Source organism: Labeo rohita, chromosome 24, assembly GCF_022985175.1.
Source record: "Labeo rohita strain BAU-BD-2019 chromosome 24, IGBB_LRoh.1.0, whole genome shotgun sequence".
NCBI classification, from domain to species: Eukaryota; Metazoa; Chordata; class Actinopteri; order Cypriniformes; family Cyprinidae; genus Labeo; species Labeo rohita.
The window spans coordinates 30,319,599-30,343,062 of record NC_066892.1 but is presented as its reverse complement, the minus strand read 5'-3'; the positions used below and the strand labels follow the sequence as shown (position 1 = coordinate 30,343,062).

The 23,464-nt window shown below is 46.5% G+C and overlaps 1 protein-coding gene across 1 annotated transcript in view; it reads right to left on the bottom strand.

The window, feature by feature from the left end:
• Positions 1-23,464, bottom strand: part of LOC127155422 (cadherin-7) — a 143,055-nt gene that overhangs the window by 62,964 nt on the left and 56,627 nt on the right. The window contains exon 6 of the mRNA XM_051097605.1: positions 13,427-13,614. Within this exon, the coding sequence (XP_050953562.1) occupies positions 13,427-13,614 (188 nt within the window). The remainder of the gene's footprint in view (positions 1-13,426; positions 13,615-23,464) is intronic.

The window sequence follows — 23,464 nt, the reverse complement described above, 5'->3', positions numbered from 1 at the left end:
AATCTACTTCGAGTGTAAGAAAACGAGGCAATGTCTATTGGCATGCGATAATTGCACCAGCTGCTCTACGCTGCAGCGCGAGTATTTAACGAGCAGTAGGTGCATCGCATATTTGCTTTTTGCTTCGGAGCCAAGCACACGTGCTGTATGCTGCGTGTGCTTTCATCGGAGTGGCAGAGAATGAGCTCGTGGAAGGTCTCTCTGCGTGTTGGTGCGGGTGTGACGGCGCAAACAGCGGGTTGTGAAGACGAGTAGGAGTGCTCACAACAGGCTTGCACTAACGAACTGTTGTGTGGCCGCGGCCATTTCCCTGTGAGAGAAATACACAGTAATACACAGTCTGACGCTGCGTCCTTTTATGGATGACATTCAGACCATGTGATACTGGATGCGGTCGCTATCTGGACCCCAGTAATGGTCATGATTACTGCCTCACATGTTTGTAGTACTCATGGATGGTTCATGTTTTCACTGCGGTAACATGACCATCTCAGTGTTAAGGTCGAGACTCCAGTATCTGGAGAGGTCTGGAGCCCCTGCGTATATTCCCCGATCTAGGTCTTCTTCTGGTCAGACCCAGAAATGGCTGCTATGCTTTCCCGGGTCGGTTCTCAGCGCCCCGCCCCAGTTCCTTTCTTTCCGGAAGTGCATGAGGAAGTGAACAAGTAACCTTTTTCTGCCCGAAGCCGATCTGGTCCTTCCTCCATCCTCACTACCCTCGATGGCGAAGTGGCGAAGGGGTACATGGAGCTCCCCCCAGTGGAGCGATCTGTGACGATGCAGCTGTGTCCCAAGACCGCTAACTCTTGGCGTTGTAATCCGCGTCTCCCCTCCCGGGCATGTAAGTTCTCGTCCTCCTTGGCAGGCAAGGCTTTTACAGCTTGTGGAGAAGCCGTCTCCGCCCTGCATGCCATGGCGCTCCTGCAGGTCCACCAGGCCAAAGCGCTCAAGGAACTGTACAAGGGTAGTTCCGATCCGGGGGTTATGCAGGAACTGCGGGCAGCGACGGACCTCGCCCTACGGGCGACGAAAGTCACTGCATGCTCCCTGGGTCGGGCGATGTCGACCTTAGTGGCCCAGGAACGCCACCTATGACTAAATCTGGTAGATATGTGTGAGCCCGACAAAGTTTGGTTCCTCAGCGCCCCCGTCTGTCAGGCCAGGCCTCTTCGGCGCACCATTGAAAACTTCGCCCAGAAGTTTTCAGCAGCACAGAGGCATACGGAGGCGATCAAACATATCCTGCCCTGATGACCAGCTGCTGCCTCCACCCAGTCGTTGGCTGCAGCCCCTCCATTGCTCATCGCTGAGGGCGACCCATGGCGGCCACCCCCGCCCCTGCTCAGCCTAAGCAGCAGCCTCCACCTCATTCGTACCATCAGACTCGGCTATGTGATTCAGTTTGCCCAAGCCGGTCCCTCCAGCCGATATGAAGACTGGGTTCTACAGCCCCTACTTCATTGTGCCCAAGAAAGGTGGTGGGTTACGGCCAATCTTGGACCTGCGAACCTTGAATCGGGCCCTGCACAAGCTCCCGTTCAAGATGTTAATGCTAAAACGCATTCTCGAGTGCGTCCATCCCCGAGATTGGTTTGCAGCGATTGACCTGAAGTACACATACTTTCATGTCTCGATTCTCCCTCGACACAGGCCGTTCCTACGGTTTGCGTTCGAAGGTCGGGCGTATCAGTACAAGGTCCTTTCCTTCGGGCTGTCCCTGTCGCCTCACGTCTTTACGAAGGTCGCAGAGGCAGCCATTGTTCCACTCAGAGAACGCGGCGTTCGCATTCTCAACTATCTTGACGACTGGCTGATACTGGTGCAGTCTCGGGACCAGTTGTGTGAACAAAGGGACGTGGTGCTCCGACATCTTAGCCTGCTGGGACTTTGGGTCAAAAGAGCAAACTCTCCCCGGTGCAGAGGATCTCTTTTCTAGGTGTGGAGTGGACTCGGTCAATCGGACAGCACGACTCACGGAGGAACGTGTCCAGTCAGTGCTAAACTGTTTGAATTTGTTCAGAGGCAGGACTGCAGCCCCACTGAAACTTTTTCAGAGGCTCCTGGGGCATATGCCATCCGCAGCCGCAGTAACGCCGCTCGGGTTGCTTCATATGAGGCCGCTTCAGCACTGGCTTCACGGCCAAGTCCCGAGATGGGCGTGGCAGAGCGACATGCACTGGGTACCCATCACCCCATACTGTCGCCAAACCTTCGGCCCATGGTCGGACCCTTCTTTTCTACAGGCGGGAGTCCTTCTAGATCAGGTGTCCAGGCATGCTGTGGTGTTCACGGATGCCTCGGCCAAGGACTGGGGGGCCACGTACAACAGGCATGCAGTCTCGGGTCTGTGGACGGGACCTCAACTGCAGTGGCACATCAACTGCCTCGAGTTGCTAGCAGTACATCTTGTGTTAGACCGCCTCAAGAGGCTGCTACATGCTGGTTCATACAGACAACACTGCGACCGTTGCGTACATCAACCATCAGGGTGGTCTACGCTCCTGTCGCATGTGGCAACTCGCCCGCCATCTCCTCCTCTGAGATGTCAGAAGCATCTGAGGTCGCTTCGGGCCATTCATATCCCCGGCGTGCTCAATCGTGCAGCCAACGAGCTCTCACCACAGCCTGTGCTTCCGGGAGAATGGTGACTCCATCCTCAGGTGGTCCAGCTGATTTGGGACTTCTTCGGAGCCGCACAAGTAGACCTGTTTGCCTCTCCGGACTTGACCCATTGCCAGTTATTTTACTCCCTGACCGAGGGGCACCCTCGGCACAGATGCGCTGGCGCATAGCTGGCCCCAGAGCCTTCGCAAATATGCGTTTCCCCCAGTGAGCCTTCTTCCACAGACACTGTGCAAAGTCAGGGAGAACAAGGAGCAGGTCCTGTTAGTTGCGCCATACTGGCCCAGCCAGACCTGGTTTTCGGAACTTATGCTCCTCACGACAGCCCCTCCTTGGCCCATTCCTCTTAGGAAGGATCTGCTTTCTCAGAGACGGGGCACTATCTGGCACCCGCGTCCAGACCTCTGGAAACTTCATGTCTGGTACCTGGACAGGAAGTGGAGGTTCTAAGTGGCCTACCCCAAGAAGTGGTAGACACCATCACTTCCGCTAGAGCTCCCTCTACGAGGCGCCTCTATGCTTTGAAGTGGAACCTATTCGTTAATTGGTGTTCTTCCCACCGGTCAGAGTCGTGCTTTCCTTCCTGCAGGATAGGTTGGAGCAAAGGCTGTCCCCCTCCACCCTAAAAGTGTATGTTGCCGCAATAGCCACACATCATGATGCAGTTGATGGCAAGTCCCTGGGTAAGCATGACCAGGTTGTCAGGTTCCCTAGAGGGGCGAGGAGGTTGAATCCTCCTCGTCCTACCTCGATACCCTCTTGAGACCTGTCTCTGGTGCTTATGGCACTGCAGAGACCTCCCTTTGAACCACTGCAGTCAGCTGAGTTGAAAATCCTGTCACTAAAGACAGTTCTCCTGACTGCATTGGCTTCCATCAAGAGGATAGGGGACCTGCAAGCATTTTCGGTTGACGAATTGTGCCTAGAATTTGGGCCGGCTAACTCTCACGTTATCCTGAGACCCCGGCCTGGATATGTGCCCAAGGTTCCTACCACTCCCTTCAGGGACCAGGTAGTGAGCCTGCAAGCACTGCCCTTGGAGGAGGCGGACCCAGCCCTAGCTTTTCTCTGTCCCGTCCGCGCTCTGCGGTTGTACGTGGACAGAACCCAAAGCTTTAGGATCTCAGACCAGCTCTTCGTCTGTTACGGAGGCCAGCAAAAGGGGAAGGCTGTCTCCAAACAGAGGTTAGCCCACTGGATAGTGGATGCTATTGTCTTGGCATATCTATATGCTATATGTTGTGAGCACACTCAACTAGAAGTGTTGCTTCATTGACTCAACGCGCCTCGCTGACAGATATTTGTAGAGCTGCGGGCTGGGTGACACCAAACACATTTGCTAGATTCTATAGCCTACATGTAGAGCCACTATCTTCCCGTATACTCGCCCCTAGTGGCCAGTAGAGCCTGTTCCAGGTGTCGGCTTGCAACGCCACTCCCGCCCCTTGGGCCGGATATGTGTGTCTATTGTTCCAGTAGAGTTCCCCAGAAATGGCTAACCCTTTGATCTCCTCCGTCACCCCCCCGGCAGTCAGACGTGGCGGCGTGTCTGACGCCAGGCCTACTCTTGTATGCATTGTGTAACCTGTGTTAGGCTGGGTGTCTATATGTAGTGATCCCTGCAGCGATCCCGTGTGTATTCTTCACGGTAAGACTACCCAGTCCCCTACACTGGCTCGTTTTCTTACACTTAAAGTAAAATGGGTCTCCCAAAGCGATCCCCGATTCGTCGGTCAGTTCCGACGTACATCTCCGTTCCCTCCTTCAGGGAACGAGGTTTACATACGTAACCGAGACGTTTTCATCCATAGTATGTCCATTTAAACATCTGCGTTTAGCTTCAAATGGCGTCTTTTATTACAGTATTCTATAAAAATTATTTGCATTCTGATTTTGACATCAAAAGGCACAAAAAAAAAAAAATTTTTCTCATATTCCATCGATTTTACCTGTTTACCTCCACTTGTTAGGGGCAGCCTTGGCTGGGGAGTGAATAACCAGTGCTCTCTTCACCCTCAGTACCAGGACTGAGGTGAGTCCCTTGAGCAAGGCACCGAACCCCCCAATGCTCAAATACTCAAATACTGCCATACTCAAATTCCGAGTATGGGTCACCATACTTGGCCACACGTCACGTGCTTTCCTTTCCATTCCTTTCTTTTCCTTTCCTTGTTATGAATGTTTTTTTGCAACCACTATGCATGCGCAGCTGCAAGTGACGTCACTGTGACGTCTACTCTGAATTGGTCTATTATTCGGCAGCTTTGTCACTTGCCAGGAGCAAAACAGATAGTCTGCAATTTCATTCTCTATAAGCGTTTAGTCAGGATTTCACAACAGGGGTTTGTTTCCCACAGAGTTTCTCACCAGATTCGAGATCTTGAACTCGAACACGAATTTGCCATGTTGATTGATATATGCTGATGGACTCGGAAGTGACCTGAGCAAGTACTGCTTCTCGCAACGATACATCACGATCTAAACACTTCGCCTGCGATGCCCGCAATTTTTGCTGAGTTCTGCTAATGTGCCTGCATCACGAGATCTGCTTTCCCCGCTAGGAGCAAGATATCAAGAAAGGTTAAAAGCATCCACGTAACAACTGCAATGCCATGGCATTTCACCCTTAATTTATCTCTGAATATCTTCACGAAGCTAAGCTATTATTTATTTCATTCTCATTGCTTAAAGGGGTCATCGGATGCCCATTTCCACAAGTTGATATGATTCTTTAGGGTCTTAATGAAAAGTCTCTAATATAATTTGATTAAAAATTCTCAATGGTTTTGTAAAACAACACCCTTTTTACCTTGTCAAAATGAGCTATGCAAAAATCATCTCATTCTAAGGGGTTGTTCCTTTAAATGCAAATGAGCTCTGCTCGCCCCGCCCCTCTCTTCTCTCTGTGGAATGACGATCTTGTTTACTTTAGCCGTGTTTAGCCACTAAACTTCCTAACTACAACGTTATGAGGAAAGGCGATCACAAAGATTCATTAAAAATGCTTATACACACTTCTGCTGTAAGTGAACCTGGATCATGAATGATTCGCATGAACATAGACGTATATATGTAGATTGGGAGGCGCATTCCCTTCACAAACAAATGTAATCTACTGCATCTTAAGCTGCTCAGATGTCGGGAGTAAATGACGACCACTATGTTCAATATTACATCCAGCAACACAACACCTCAATTGCTCAATCGGAGATATTCTTGTCTATATTACATCCCTGCTTTGACATCGATAACTAGGAAAGTTACTGGACTGTGACAGCTGCTCTGAGGGAAAAAAAGGGATATATTTTTTTTACAGATTAATTAAAAACCACTGCATGGATTTTTTTATCATTATAGGGTAGATTTGTACATACACTGCCAACACACAGTAATGTTCAAACAACATGAAAAAGTGAACTTAACATCCGATGACCCCTTTAATGCTATGTTGTCAAATATGCTAGTGTTAAATTTTGCTCGTATTTTAAGGTTAGTTATTCAGTAACGTTTGTTTGCTAGGCACGCTGTTGCTTAGGCTTATTGGTTGTATTATGACATGCTGGTAATATTACTAGTTAAACTTACCACAGTGAGGCTTGTTTTTAAATCTGTTGTCAAGGCTGTTGGATGTGAAACAGGCTTGCTGTTTTAGTATTGGGAATGTGGTTTCATTAAATTTATCCAACTATTATTTCCAAAACGCTGTGTTTTTGTCTGTGATATGCCGTTGATTAAAGCTATCTAGTGTATCGGTAACATGCTTGATACGATACTTAGGGCTGTCATGATTATGAAATTTCGCTGACGATTAACTGTCTAAGAAATAATTGCGATTATGTCAATTAATTGTCTGGTTTAGAGCATTGACAGTTATGACGATTATGGCGATTAATTGTCTGTTTTATAGCTTTGACATACTTTTTTTTTTATGTGCTTTGTTCAATAAATTGTTAAAAAGGATTGTGATTAGGAACAAAATAACTTTGAAATGTTTCTGAAAACCAGAATACCTTCAGAAACACATTGATATAAACCCCCACACCAATATTTAGATTTTTCTTCTTATATTTCGAGAATCATGAACAATGAATTTGCTGTGTCCATACAGTATTTTTTTGTTTGTTTGTTTGTTTTTTTGCTATTGCATCTGTTCTGTCCTCTCTGCGACTGTTCTGGCCACATACACACTGCAGCTAAATTCAGTTGTTAGTTCACCTTTTACTCCTTAATAGTGTTCTGTACACACATAATTCAGTAAAATACGAGAGTGACAACCGGAATCAACAACCACATTACCTTCCGAAAAAAGACAGATAACGTTAGTGACTGACAACTGCCTTTACAGGAATGCTATGCAGTGAAAAGCCCTGCATTTGAACCCGAGCCCGACAGGTCCCAACTTTTTTACGACCCTAGGGCCGGGCTTCTGGCCAATTTTCAGGCCGTAGTTCAGACGCGGCCGGGCATCGGGCCTGTTTTAGGCTTCTCTTTATTTTTATATTTACACATCCTTCAATTCATGAGTTCACCTTTACATCTAATCTGGTTGAGCAAATAGTAAGCATATTTTGGCATGCTGTCCTGGAGGAGGGCTCCGAGCCCGGAATATGGCCCGAACCCTGAGAACTCCCCCTATCCCAAGTATGGGATGAGAATAGATTAAGAGGGAGGAGTTGGGGTGGAGGAGGGATGCCGGAAAACCGTCGAATTACAGAGGCAAATCGGCTGCGTGCATATTTATGACTTTAGTTCGGATGATTAGCTAGACAAGTTACACCTGTGCCGAATTGGTTGATTATCTGATCGTCCTCCTCCCGAACCTTGGGAGAGCCCGTGCAGTGCTTGACGGGAGCTGTGGCTCATGGTGTCAGACCGGCGAGCCCTAAATGTCGCTAAAGGAGAAGCATGACGGCAGATATCAAATGAGGGGCTCTCGCTGGTTCCGAAGGGAGCTGCGGCTCTGCTGCACCGGAAGGGACGCATTGGACGAGGGCTCCCGCTGCGACCGAAGGGAGCCTGCAGCTCTGCTGCACTGGGAGGGAGGGCCCTGTCCGCCGCCGAGTACGCAGTGTAACTCCAACAGACGACAGACGGGGGACTCATGGGGTGCCCAAAAGGGGGCCACGCCTCTGCTGCACCGGAAGGTAGAGTCCCCCTTGCGGCTGAATACGAAGCCTGGTTTGATGCCTCGGATAGAGGGCTCTCACTGCAACTGAAGGGCGCCTGCGGCTCTGCTGCACCGGGAGGGAGAGCCCCGTCCGACACAGAGTACACAGCGTAACTTGAGACGATGGACAGAGGGCTCACACTGTGACCGAAGGGAGCCGTAGCCCTGCTGCACCAGAAGGGAGAGCCCCATCGGTTGCTGGATGTGCAAATGAGATTTGAAATGATGGCTGAAGGGCTCTCTGTGCGAAAAGGGGCTTTGACTAGCTGCATCGGAAAGGAGAGCTTTGACTGCCCAAGTAAGCGACGTGATTAAAAGCGGGAATTAATTTATTTATTTATTTATTTATTTCTGATCAAGGCTAGATGGGCTTCCTTTATGTGGTGGTGATTGGACCATCGACTGACCACTTGTATCTGATGCTGTGAGAGACTTTTTGAGCTGCTGTAGTTGCTGCTCCGATGTGAAATGAGTGGCTGGAAATTTTTTCCTTGGGTAAGCCTGTTTGAGCAAGAATCAGTTTTAGATGTCTTTGAACCAGAAACATGTCACACGTTGGTTAGAGTTACTGACGCAAAGAAGGTTGAGAAGAGATTTAGATTGAACATTCCTGAGTTGTAAGTAGGAAAAGGGAGCCTGATATTTTAGATTGAAGAGAAGGGTAATAAGGAAGATAAGGAAGGGCCATAACCATTTGCGGAGGCAACCTCACGCGTGGATTAGCTCCTGGCCATTGATAGGGAAAAGGAGTAGCAGGAGGGTAAGAGTAGGGTGGCAGATCTTGAGTGGTTAGCAAAAGCAGCCTCACACTAGCGTCTGCTACCAGAGGTAGAAGGGAAGGGGTGGGAACGATAGGAGGTTGGAAAGTCATGTCAGCGTGCAGTGTGAGTAGTAGCTGAGTCTGGGGTGCAGCCCAGGCTTGCTAATGGTCTGCTGCGTCTTGGCGATCGAGGAGAGCTGAAACTTGATCTGGAAGAAAACAACGTTATTTTGAATGAAGTTGAGAGCTGTGAGGAAGGGGAGCATGGGCCGCAATTGTTGACAAAGGCTACTGGGAGTGGTTTGTGACATTCTGCAGTAAATGCTAAAATGCTTGAGTGGCCTGCAGTGTTGCCAATCCAGCAAATTTGTTGCTAGATTGAACAACTTCTCAGACCACCCTAGCAACCCTTTATATATATATATATATATATATATATTAGTAGTAGTAGTAGTAGTATTATAATAATTATTAATCATTTATAACTTTTTTCAGATATATTTATGTTAATATTTGACAACTTTTGCCACTTTTCTTAAAAAGTGAATAAATAAAAAAAAAGACACGCTTTTCCTTGATTATCTGATCGTGATTGTTGAATCCATGGGTGAATCACAGGGAAAGCAGAGCAACAAGAGCCTTTACTCGCTTGTGTTGCCAGATCTTGGTAGAAACCATAAAAAAGCAAAGCAAATCCAAATGTATTATGCAAAAATACAAAAAGACCAAAACATGGTGACTTGTGTCTGCTTAGTTTGATAGCTCCACAAACCCGATCGCTTTTTCATCCGAGCTTAAACAACAAGCCCAAAATGCGCTTGTAATGAGTGATCATGGCAACACAGACAGCACGCACTCTGTGAAGCAGCATGAACAAACATAAACAAACATAATGCCTCCATGTGCAATAATCGCGGTTGTCTGAATTGACCATGGTTAGATGAAATAACCACGATCAGACGGTTATTTAATAATTCCAACAGGCCTAACGATACCTAACGCGCTGTATTTAGATTTTGCTACTTAAAAAAATAAATAAAGAAAGAAGAGCACCCTTCGCTGCTTTTCTTCTTCTGTAAAGGGCATGCTGCCCCAGTCTATGCTATTTCAGAAGGTCTTGCTTTAACACTATCACCATATTGGGATTTTGCTTGCTTGTTAAGGCTTATCTAGTGTTCAATATCATGTTTGTTGCTAGACCTGCTTGTACGTGCTGGTATGCAACAAATGCTGAGCTTTGCCATTTAACTCTACCCCAATTTAAAGCAACATTTAAACTGAGTATGTATTTCTGATAAGCAAAATACCACTTTTAGTATAAAATAGGCAATTGGAGTGTCGTAAACAGTCAAATGACATCAAATTTCCTGATCTTTTGCGTCAAAACTGTGGGCATCCTATCATATGCACGCTGCTGTTGTGGATGCAGTCAAAGTATACTGCTTTAGCAAATCGTGCTGCTGTTAATTGTATGTTAAAGTAGATTTGTAGCACTTAATAGCATGAAGAACAAATATTGACACAGACTGTAAACAGAGATCGATTTAAGAAACTCCTTGATTTAGAACATGCCCTGTGTGAGTTATTGTTTTTCATGTTTAAAATACAAGCAAGAGCGCAATTTTCCCTGAATATCCAAAAGTTTGCAAATGTTGACTATTTATAACCGTTCAAGAAAAGGTAATGTTAAGTGAACATTTCAAATGTAGCCTACATTTTAAACACAATATTCCAAATATTTTTTGTTTTGTTATATTTTATATTATATACAAATATTTTACAACAACAATAGTTCCAACGAATAACCCATTCATAACTACAACCGTTTCCTTGTTGAATGAAAGAGGCGACGCCTCGCTCATTAGGACAACGACTTGCTGCCACCTACTGGCGATTTTAGTGTAAATCTACAAGTATCTTTTAATTTGGCCATTATTTATTGCTATCTTTCGTATATTAATAATACACTTAATAGAATATCAAGAATATGACATAAAAGATGACATACAATATATATATGTATATATATATATATATATATAAACATTTTAACTCTAGCTTATACAGGTTAGAATGTTAAATGCCCCAGGCAGGTACTACATTAAAGGGGCTTGCTGCTCTTCTTAGCTGTTTATAAGCAGAGCACCCCTTCGCTGCTACCCTTCTCGCTGAGGGGCTGCCGCCCCAGTCTCTGTTATTCCAGAAGGACATGTTGGCCTGTTGTTTGTGTTGGGGGGGGCGGTATTATTGCTGCTGTCCCTGCTCATTCATGACATGCTGTTATATATATATATATATATATATATATATGCAGACATGCCCCCTTTTATCCCACCATCATAAGAACTATTAGTTTACCCTGAATCCTCTGTCTGCCCTGACCTGTCTGCCTGCCTGGATTTCCACCCACCCTCCCTTCTCTTGCCTCATCCACTCATCCCTGCCTCAGCCAACATCACCTCTGTCTCCTGACAGCCCCTCTGCTCACCCTCAGCCCACCATCTGTGCAGTGGGTTCACCGCGAGTCTGCCAGTTTTCATTGGTGTCGTGGCTGGAGGATCCCTTGTCTCCGCCTCCAGCCTCTGAGTCCTGGACTCCGCCTCAGCTCTCTGACCCAGCGGCTCCACCCCAGCTCCTGGCTCCACCGTTGCCCGTCGGCCCACCAGCTCCACCGGGCTCCCTCGTCCCTCCGGCTCTGCCTTGGTCGGTCATCAACCCGCCATCGCCTCAGGACTTCACTCCTCCGGCTGCGCCTCGTCGCTCCATCCCACCGGCTCTGTCGGGCTCCTCCCTCCTCCAGCTCCGCCTCAGTCCTCTGTCACTCCAGCTCAACTGCGGACCTCCAGATCTCCGCCTCTGTTGCCTGAGCATTGGACTCCTCCTTGGCCCTCCAGATCCTCTGTGTCACCCGGACTCGTCAGCTCTCTGTCTTCGCCTTGGGCTCCACTTGCTCTGTCGCCGTCAGTCGGCCCCCTGGAGTCGTCAGCCCTTCCTCCACCATGGCTTCTCCCTCTGTCGGCTCCGCTGTGGGCCGCCATTATGGTTGCAGCCTTTATCTCACCTGGCTCCTCCTGCTCCGGGTTCCATCAGGCTCCTCCCTCCCTCCAGCTAGACTGAGCATTGGACTCTGCCTTGGCCCTCCAGATCCTCTGTGTCGCCCGGACTTGTCAGCTCGCTGTCTTCTCCCTCTGTCGGCTCCGCTGTGGGCCGCCATCATGGTTGTGGCCTGGATCTCACCTGGCTCCTCCTGCTCCGGGTCCCTTCTGTCTCCACCCTGGCTCCTTCCTCCGTCTGATCTACCCTGGACCCTTCAGTCTCCACCCTTGCTCCTCCCTCCGTCGTCACTACCATGGACTTTGTTTGCTGTCCTCCTCCCGGGAGTCCGTCCTCCACCAGAGCCTCCACCTGCACTGACTTCCTGTTGCCATCCCAGGTCCACTCCTTTGTTCTCCTTCTAAGGCCCCTCCGTCCATCCCTTTTTTTTTGTTTATCTCTACAGCACGAGGTCGCTCCTTCTGGGAGGGGGGAGAACTGTCACACCCCTGAACTATTTTTGTTTTTTTTTTATAGTACCCATATTTTTCCTGTTCCTGTCCTTGTTATTGTCAGTTAATCACCTACCTTCTATCATTTTGTTGTATTCAGAGTGTTTGGTCTACCTGTGTGTGTTCCTACCTTTATGTGATATAGGTTATATTAAAGACTTTTCATTGCATTTCATCTTCGTGTTGTGCCTTTCCTCTCACGTACTGTGACAGAAGTGGTGCAGCTGACGCTGCAAATCATGTGACAATAATCGCAACATAACATGTGCAGTAGGTTCATATTACATTCATATTCTAATATTCTTTAAGGCATGACAAATGCATATTCATAACAAGTACCTTCTCAGAGAGTATGCGATTTCAGATGCACCTGTAGACTCTTCTTATTCTTATTATGTTCTTATTATGTGTTCAAAAGTACACATACTTGAGAGAAGTTAAGATGCCATAATACTGGGTCCTGGAATGTTCTACAGTAGAATAGTGTTAGCCAACCCTGCTCCTGGAGATCTACCATCCTCAGTCCACACCCTGCTTCAACACTCCTGCCTGATTTTTTTAGGGTGCGTCTCAATCAGCTTCCTAGTTCAATAGTTAGGGCTCTCTGATCAAGGAGTCGGCACTGGAACATTCACTCCCTAAAAAGTCACACAAAGCACTATGAACACCAGGGAGTCGGTGCTCACCATGCTACTGTACTGGAAAGTACATCACAATTCTTTCACAAGTTCACACTTACATATAACTGATAAACTGAGCAAAGGTTATGCTTATTTGGGCATTTTAGCCCGGACCCAAAGAGCTCCCCACGTGCTATTCCCCATGCTTCAGTAGGAACGGGCTGAAGGTGAGGAGTCAGGGTGGTGGAGGGATGCTGAAAGACTGGAAATAGTGAGGGTAAGACTGCTTTGATTATTTATAGGGGTTGTCTCTTGTGCTTGGGGTAGACGGAGTAATTGCTGATGATGAATTGGCCGTGTGCTCCTCCCGAAATTTGTTAATAAAACATCACAAAGCATGAAACATAAAATGCACAAGCCAACTCAACTGATAGAACATTTGAAAAGACAAACTGATGTTTTAATTATATGTCAACATAAACACATGACTAGACAGGTAGCAAACACATTCAGATTACATTCATTATCAATTTTTGGCAATGATGTAAGGATATGTAACAGAACAGAGCAAGAACAAGGACTGGGAGGAACCCTGCATACTACCAATACTACCTGACCTGACTAGATTGTTATCCAATGTTAACACTGTCAACTAATTTACTATATACTCTAAATGGCCTATCGTTCACTATGAATGGCACTATGAACTCACCCTCTGTAGAAAGATGACTCCCTCTTGTGTCTCCTCGTCTGTGGTGACATTGAACACACCAGGTGCGTCTCCATCTATAATATGGTAGTCCATCTCTGCATTGGAGTCAATATCAGCATCTGTGGCTTTCAGTTTGGCCACCACTGATGGCACAGGCACAGATTCCAGCACTGAGTACTGATATGACTCTAGAGAAACAGAGACACTTCATGTTAGGCTAACATTCACACACTAAAATCACACACACCAAACCTGTCAAGAACCTGTCTGTTACGCGGAGTGAGAGACATGAGGCGAGCGGATCCACTTGCAAGCTTTTATTACATGGACGAGACAGATACATGGTTGTGCAGGCAGGGTCAAATAACAGTAAACAGGAATGTAGGAGGCGAGACGAGAGGATAGTCCAGGAAGACAAGCGATAGTCCGAAAAGGCAGGCAGCTAGACAGACGATAACGAGATAACCAGGCGGGAGAACAAAAACTAGGAACAAGAAACTAGGCAAACGCTAACAATACAACAATTCAACAATCCGTGAAGTGCACTGGGAAGGACCAGGGCTTTTATAGAATGCCTGATTGGTCACGGGGGCTGACGCAATCGGTGCGGTGGAGGATGGGAGATGCAGTCTGGAGTGTGGTGCAACAGTCAGAGTGTGTAGGTGAGGTGAGAGTGACATCTGGTGGTGAGCGGACAACGGGACACCGACCAGATTCGTGACACTGTCATTGTCCTGTAAATAACATGAATTATATCCAGACAATTGTCTAGTAGTTTTTACTAGATTTCTTTTTGCAGGACATATTTTGATGCATTTTTTAATCTAAATTCTTTAAAATGTAAAATAATATCTGTGGGTCAGTATAATCACACAATTTTAGTTTTCTTTCAGATCTGTTACTAAATTCTGATATTGAGACGGTAGCAGACTCATGAGAGCTGAAAGGTAAGATGAGGAGCATCATCAGCAGATGTCTCATGTATTTTCAGCATTCTTGTCACTCTCATGGAGAACTGCCATGTAATCTCTGTAATGACTTTTTAATTTACCATGGAATAGAAGCTTCTAGTAGACCAAACCTTTGCGTTCACCCCCTCATCTTGATTTTTGCCATGTGATTGCTTTTACCTCCATCTATCTCTCTCTCTCTTTCCTTTAAATTTTCTTTGTCTTCCATTATTCTCTCTTTCCTATTTTATGCTCTCTTTAGTTTCCATATTGTCTCACAAATATTGTTCTTCTTGTTCTAGGGTTTATTTGACTTTTGTTTGCCTGGTTCTAGAATAAAAATCCCCTTCATTTTCTTAATAGAGGAAATTATGTCTAGTGCCTTACGTTAGCCTTTTTGTATAAATAGAGCTTAAGCCCTACGTTGTTAAGTGATCAAGTCAAGTTTATTTGTATATCACTTTGGCTAAACAGATTCACGTCAACATTAACATTGATTGTTTTCAGTAAACACTTTTTTCTTATATACCATCACACATATTTGCTTCATGTACACATTATAACCCTCATCATTAAAGTAAAACATATCATTTAAAAAAATGCCTGGTTTGGTAAAAGTAATCAGTCCCTTAGAGTTTACCATTGTAAACTTGTTCAGGTGCAAGCAATTAACTTCCAGGATTAACCACCAGGATATTTGCCCCACCAGAATAAAATGAGTTGTTCCTTGAATATTCCACTATTAGTAATGCATGGTATGGCAAAGAATTCAGCATGGTTGGGAAAGTGCTTTCAAAAGACCTCTGGGATAAAGCTGTAGAAAGGCACAAGTTAGGAGAAGGCTACAAAACATTTCAAAGGCTTTAGCTCTCCCGTGGAGCAAGGTTATTATGGTTTTGCTTTTTTAAATTTGTTTTATTTTAATATTGTTTTGAAATTTGCAATAAAAATTAATTTCGTTTTTATTAGTTTCATTAATAATTTTGTTAGTTTTAGTTTAGTTTTTATTTTGTGAGCACATTTCTATTTCCTTTTTATATAGTTTAGTTTCAGTTCCAGTTTTAGTTTTACAAAATAGATCACTTCCAGAGCGCAGACCAAGGACTTAATTTAACCTTATGATGCAAAAGTAAAGCATGCTGAGCTTGATTAGGTGGTAAAAGTATACTAGCAGTCAAGCATTTTTACTCCATAAATCTCCATAAATACACAAAGTTGCTCTTACATAATCATAATTAAAAGCAGTAAATGTGTTATAATATTTCAATCGAAAATAAATGTAATTAGTTTATACTGGATTCGTGCTGCAGATTAAGTGAATGAGCTTATGAGGGAGCGCTCATTGCTCACTTTCTGTAGCCTATATAACTTTATTTTTTACGTTTTAGAATGTATACACTGCAGAGACAATCACATTTAGGCAATAAGGCATATTTAAATGTTATTTGCATTTATGAAGTATTATAAGCGTGTTGTTCAAAACAGATTGTTCACAAGATGTAGGCAAAAGTTTTATTGTTTACAGAATGGATGCGCGTTCTCATTTTTTTTCTGTTGCGCTGCTCGTCTACAAAGCACCAACTTAGAATGCCTATTTTTTGGTTTAATCGCTTGTGGCACATGAGAAAATAAATATTTTTGCCTTACAGCAGCAGATTTAATGCGGTTCAGGTCGCTGTCTTAAACGGGCCGGGTCGGGTACAGAATGTGCTGCTGTCGGATAACGGGTCGGGTGTTCTATTAAGCAGTGTTTACCAAACAGCACCCGTGCAGGACTCTGTTTTAAACTGTTTCATCTATCCGTCAGATAACCTCACCTCTATGATGCGCCATTTACAGGTAGGCTATTTCCCTAAACCGCCACACAGTTCGTACATTTTTTCCTCCACCGAATGAGAACGTAATTATAACGAAAACGATTATTTGTTTTTGATCATTATTATTTCAGTTAGTTTTTCAGTAACTGTTGTTAGTTTTGTTTCGTTTTAGTTTTTCATTTTTTTTTTCATGTTTTAGTTTTCGTTTACGAAAATAACCTTGTTCCAAACCTTAACGAGAATACATTAGACAATGTTATGAACACATTAAGTCCAAACATAATGGGAAAAGATTGAACTGTCATGCATGCATTTATTTGTCCATTAACAGCTGAGTTTGTGTAAGATGTTGCACTACTCATTGCTGTTACTAGGAATACTTATTTCTCTGAATAAGTATAAGATGTTTGTGTTGTAGTGTGTATCAGTTTAAAGGTTTGAAAACATAGTTATTAATGGATTTGAATTGTTCTTTGTGATCTCTCTGTGTCACCCACTGCTGCTGCATCTGTAGATCCTAAGGAATTTTTATGGTCAATCACAGGAAAAACCAGTCAGTCTCAAGGTGGGTGGAGGACAGAAACAGCATTTTGACCAATAGGAAGTTCTGTCCTCCCCAGGCTTTGTACCAAAGGTCTTCTTCTTGCCCTCTAAGAGGTGTCTGGCTGTTGTCCTGGCATCTTTGTCTGATGGCATTAGACAGTTTGCTTAGGTTAGTCCACCAAGATCCATTCAAAACCTTTGTCCACTATTGTGGTCAGGAAGGGGCCTGCCATGACATGTTTGAGTTGAGTTTCTCTCGTCATCTAGCCTCTTCTTTCTATGTCATCTCTCTCTCTCCCTCTCTCTCCCCCAGCTGTCTGCTATCGCAATCTGGGTTCGCGCTGATTGCTACGGCACCTGATCCCCACTATGCCCTGATTACCCTCTCTATTTCTACCTGTTTGCTTCTGGGCTTTACTGCCAGATTATTACTCTCTATGTCTGAACGCCGTCTCTCTGAGATCCTCTAAACCTGTTGCAAGATAAGTTTAGTCGTGTCAAGTCAAGTCTAGCCCTGTCGTGTTTATTGTCCGGTCCTGTCGTATTGCGAGTAACTGTCTAGAGTCTTCTTTGTCTGCCCAGTCATCCTGTTTTGCGCCTTCGGCGACTCACCCTTCCCGGGACGCCCACCGCTGGCTCACTCGTACTGACTGAGGAATCCCCCCTTGCTGCGCTGCCGGAGTCCGCGCGCTCCTGCTGATTCTGAGACTTTTCGTTCCTGTATTTTCCTGTTATGCGCTACTGAAGTGGAAGTGGACGGCAGACAACTTGTGTTAATATTATTACTGTCGTTGCCAAGAACGAATAAAGACTTCTGTTGCTTTTCCCAGCCTTCGCCTCTGGGTCCTTCACTCTTCTCGTAACAGAATAATCTGGCCATATCATGGATCCAGCGAAGGAGACCCCCATTCGCTTCGCTGTCGAACTTCAAGGTGCCATGCTGGGGCGACACCAGGAGGAGTTCTCCGCCGCCAGGTATGCCGTGGAGGGGTTGTCAGCCCAAGTAACTGAACTGACCAACCAGCTGCAGTCCCTGCACTCTGAACCAACCGTCAAACCATCCCGATTTCATTCAGAGCCTCGGATTAACAATCCCCCCTGCTACTCAGGTCAGCCCACACAATGCCGTGCTTTTCTTACCCAATGTGAAGTGGTTTTTTCTCTACAGCCTGCCACCTATGCGGCAGATCGCGCTAAGGTCGCTTTCGTCATTTCTCTCCTTTCTGGACGAGCTCGTGACTGGGGAGCGGCAGTGTGGGAGATGGAGGCTGTTTTTTGTGAACATTTTTCTCTTTTTAAGGAGGAGATGATAAAGGTGTTCGACCGCTCTGTCTTTGGCCAAGAGGCTTCTCGTCTGCTCTCATCTCTTCGCCAGGGAAAGCGGTCCGCGGCTGACTACGCGATTGAATTTCGCACCCTTGCCGCCACTTGCGAGTGGAATGAGCCGGCTCTTGCGGCGCGTTTCCTGGAGGGTTTGACGGAGGAGGTCAGGGAGGAGATTCTCTCTCGCGATATGCCGTCTAGTCTGGATCAAATGGTGGAGTTGGCTATCCGCCTTGACAAGTGTTTTGAGGGGCGCCGCCACGCTCGTGTACCTGTCCTGACTCTCCAGCCCATCTCAACCTCTTCTTCCTCAGCCGCGCCGAGGACCGATCCTGAGCCAATGCAACTGGGCAGCCTTTGCATCTCTGGGGCCGAGCGCCAATGCAGAATTCATCACAGGCTGTGTCTCTACTGTGGCGACTGAGGGACACTTCGCTATCCAGTGTCCAGTAAAAGACAGAGCTTGTCTGTAGATCGGGGAGTACGGGCGAGTGTGACTACCTTTTCCCCAGCTAATTCTCCTCGCACCACCTTTCCAGCTTTGTTGTTTTTCGAAGGATCTACCCGTTCCTGCTCTGCTCTCATTGACTCGGGGGCCGAGGGCAATTTCATTGATGAGGATTGGGCTCTCCAGCACGGCGTCCCCCTTCAAGAACTGGTAGATCCTCTCCCTGTTTTCGCTCTGGATGGGAGCGTCTTGTCTAAGATTCTCCGTGTCACCATCCCGGTTAGTCTTACCATTTCTGGCAACCATCAAGAGACTATTACCTTTTTAGTTTTTCGCTCCCCTCTTACCCCTGTTGTTTTGGGCCACCCATGGTTAACTCAGCATAATCCTCAGATAAATTGGGTTAAGGGAACCATTCTGTCTTGGGATTTGTCGTGTCATGTCAAGTGTCTAGTCTCGGCTGCACCTGCTGTGTCTTCTGTTTCTGTATCTCAGGAGGAGCTTGATGACCTTTCTGGTGTCCCGAGGGAGTATCACGATCTGCGAGCAGTGTTCAGCCGGTCCCGGGCCGCTTCTCTCCCTCCTCACCGACCATACGATTGCAGTATTGATCTCATTCCTGGTAGCACGCCTCCGCGAGGTAAACTGTATTCCCTGTCCAACCCCGAACGTGAAGCGCTAAAAAAATATCTCTCCGACTCGCTAGCCGCTGGTACTATCGTTCCCTCTTCGTCTCCCGCCGGCGCGGGGTTCTTTTTTGTGGCCAAGAAAGATGGCTCTTTGCGTCCCTGCATTGATTATCGGGGCTTGAACGACATAACTATCAAGAACCGTTACCCATTGCCACTTATGTCGTCAGCCTTTGAGATTTTGCAGGGAGCAAAGATCTTTACTAAGCTAGACCTCCGTAACGCTTACCATCTAGTACGCATAAAGGAGGGAGACGAATGGAAAACGGCTTTCAATACCCCGCTCGGTCACTTTGAATACCGGGTTCTTCCCTTCGGTTTGGCTAACGCGCCCTCTGTCTTTCAAGCGCTCGTAAATGATGTCCTGAGGGATATGCTTAATGTTTTCGTCTTTGTCTATTTGGACGTCATACTGATTTTCTCGCCTTCCGTCTCTGATCATGTCCAGCATGTGTGTCGTGTATTACAACGTCTGCTGGAGAATTGCCTCTTTGTAAAGGCTGAGAAATGTGTCTTTCATGTCAAGTCGGTAACCTTTTCGGGTCATGTCGTGTCTGCCGATGGCATTAGTATGGATTTAGCGAAGGTGCGTGCCGTGATCGATTGGCCCATTCCTGATTCCCGTACTGCCCTCCAGAGATTTCTGGGATTTGCAAATTTTTACCGGCGCTTTATACGAAACTTCAGTCAAGTAGCCGCACCCCTGACCGCCCTCACCTCTACTCAGACTCGTTTTGTCTGGTCCGAGTCGGCCCAGGAGGCTTTCGATAAGCTTAAGAAATTATTCTCCTCCGCACCTATCTTGATTACCCCCGACACCACACGTCAGTTTATTGTCGAAGTCGACGCGTCGAGTGTTGGTGTGGGCGCCGTGTTGTCCCAACGTTCTCCGCTGGACAACCGGGTTCATCCGTGCGCATTTTTCTCCCATCGTCTCTCGCCAGCCGAGCGCAATTATGATGTTGGAAACCGCGAACTCCTGGCCATTCGTTTAGCACTCGGTGAATGGCGCCACTGGCTTGAAGGTGCGGCTCTCCCATTCTTAGTCTGGACTGATCATCGCAACCTCGCCTATATCCGCTCGGCAAAGAGATTAAACGCCAGACAGGCACGCTGGGCCTTATTTTTCGACCGGTTCAATTTTACCATTTCTCATAGACCCGGTTCCAAGAACACTAAACCCGACGCGCTCTCCCGTCAGTTCGAATCGCCAGATGACCCCCCACCCTTAGAGTCTATCCTGCCTAAGGGCCGTATGGTTGGGGCAGTGGTCTGGGGAATCGAGCAACAGGTCAAAAGAGCTCTCTCTCACGTCACTATCCCTTGCGGTTGCCCGGAGGGCAAGTTATTTGTTCCCGAGTCTGTGCGTTCAGCGGTACTTCGTTGGAGTCATGCTTCTTGGTTAGCCGTTCACCCCGGAGTTAGGGGTACCCTGACCTCAGTCCGCCAACGTTTTTGGTGGCCTGACATCGTCCGTGTTGTACGCCGCTACGTTGCCTCGTGTCCAGTCTGTGCTCAGTCTAAGTCTAGTAATTCTCCTCCTGCCGGTCTGCTCCGCCCCCTACCCATTCCGTCCCGTCCGTGGTCGCACATCGCGCTAGATTTCGTCTCAGGGCTGCCGTCCTCTGCAGGCAATACGGTAATTCTTACCGTTATTGACCGCTTTTCGAAAGCAGCCCATTTTATTCCTCTACCTAAACTCCCGTCTGCTAAAGAGACCGCACTTACAGTTTTTGACCACGTCTTTAAGATTCACGGTTTACCCTCCGATATCGTCTCTAACAGAGGTCCACAATTTATCTCCCAATTTTGGAGGGAATTCTGCTGACAGATTGGGGCTACGGTCAGTCTGTCGTCAGGCTTTCACCCACAAACTAATGGTCAAGCTGAACGCGTCAATCAAATTCTCGGGCGCCTGCTCCGTACTCTTGCAGCCCATAACCCCGACTCTTGGTGCGAGAATCTTCGATGGGCCGAATATGCTTATAACTCCTTGCCGTCATCCGCTACTGGCCTCTCCCCTTTTCATGCGTGTCTCGGTTATCAACCTCCGGTGTTCTCCTCTCAGGAGGTAGAGGCTTCCGTACCCTCCGTCCAAGCCCTAATCAGTCGTTGTCGGCGTACTTGGAGGAAGGTGCGGCAGGCTTTATGTCAAACTAGAAAGCGCACTCGCCGTGCCGCCAACCGCCACCGTTCCCGAGCCCCTCGTTATGTCTGTGGACAGAGAGTCTGGTTGTCCACTCGTAATTTGCCTCTTCAGCCGCCGTCACGCAAACTTGCACCCAAGTTTATCGGTCCATTTTCTATTGTCAAGGTCCTCAATCCGGTAGCGGTGCGTCTAAGACTTCCCAATTATTTACGTCGAGTTCACCCGGTTTTCCACGTCTCTTGTATCAAACCTGTCAACCGCCCTCCCTCCCGTCCTTCCCCTCCCTCCCCCCCTGTCATTGTCGAGAACCCCTCTGTCTTTAAGGTCAAGAAGTTATTGGCTGTCCGCCCTCGGGGAAGGGGCTTTCAGTATTTGGTCGATTGGGAGGGATACGGTCCAGAGGAGAGAAGCTGGATTCCGGCCCGGGACATCCTGGACCGCTCGCTCATCAATGATTTCCTTCGCTCGCGTCAATCCTCGGCCTTGGGAGTGCCCGGAGGCGCTCCTCGGTGGAGGGGTAGTGTTACGAGCTGGGTTTGACTCTCGTCATCTAGCCTCTTCTTTCTATGTCATCTCTCTCTCTCCCTCTCTCTCCCCCAGCTGTCTGCTATCGCAATCGGGGTTCGCGCTGATTGCTACGGCACCTGATCCCCACTATGCCCTGATTACCCTCTCTATTTCTACCTGTTTGTTTCTGGGCTTTACTGCCAGATTATTACTCTCTATGTCTGAACGCCGTCTCTCTGAGATCCTCTAAACCTGTTGCAAGATAAGTTTAGTCGTGTCAAGTCAAGTCTAGCCCTGTCGTGTTTATTGTCCGGTCCTGTCGTATTGCAAGTAACTGTCTAGAGTCTTCTTTGTCTGCCCAGTCATTCTGTTTTGCGCCTTCGGCAACTCACCCTTCCCGGGACGCCCACCGCTGGCTCACTCGTACCGGCTGAGGAATCCCCCCTTGCTGCGCTGCCGAAGTCTGCGCGCTCCTGCTGATTCTGAGACTTTTTGTTCCTGTATTTTCCTGTTCTGTGCTACTGAAGTGGAAGTGGACGGCAGACAGCTTGTGTTAATATTATTACTGTCGTTGCCAAGAACGAATAAAGACTTCTGTTGCTTTTCCCGGCCTTCGCCTCTGGGTCCTTCACTCTTCTCGTAACGTGCTTTTGTAAAATAAAGCAAGGATGTGTGCTCTGTCATTTCGGTTCTTAGTGTCCTTTCCGTGAACTTGTTTGCGGCTGTGCCATGCCTCGCATCAGTTTTAAATCTGTTAATTATTTGTCAGATATATTTTGCATAGTTATACCTTTTATATATCGTCTGTGATTGTTTTTTTTTTTTTTTTTTTTTTTTTTTTATGGGAACAAATTTTGTTATTTTTAATGTAACTTAATGTAACATACATTTTCCTAAAATTATCCTGGTGACCCATTTTTGAACCGGTGTTTGAATCTTGTGGCCTACAGTTAGGTCCATGCAGAAACTTGTGAACGATGCTCTTATAATTGTGCCATGACCATTTAGTGACATCACTGAATGTTCTGGGAAAACTGAAGTTGTATTGTCAGTGTCTGTCACAGTGCGTTTTCATAGCTGTTTTGGATCCGGCAATTATTCATTTACAAATTAAGCACTGCCAAGTCAGAGCCCTGACTGAAATCCAATCAAAAATTTGTGGATGGATTTTAAAAGAGCAGCCCATTGCCGCTCACCACAGAATTTGACTGAAGTGGGAAATTCTGCATGGAAGAATGGGCAAATATTCCCCAATCAAGGTGTGCAAAGCTAGTACAGACATATCCAAAAAGACTGACGGCTGTAATTAAAGCAAGAAGTATTAAATCAAGGGACTTTTCCAACCCTGTTATTTTACTTTTTTGTTGTTGTTTTTTTATTAATTTACAAAAAAATTATTTTTTATTTAATTGGTTTGATGTTGTAAGACCAAAATTGTAAATAAAGCTGGAAAAGTTATTTGGAATGGGGTTTGATTTCAGGCTGTATGACAAATAAAGTAACTATTTCAAAGGGATATGATGATTTTCAATAGGCACTGTACATAATATGTGTTCAGCTTTGTGTAAACCCAAGCATTTACTTTTGGGGGGAAAAAAATAATAATAACAAT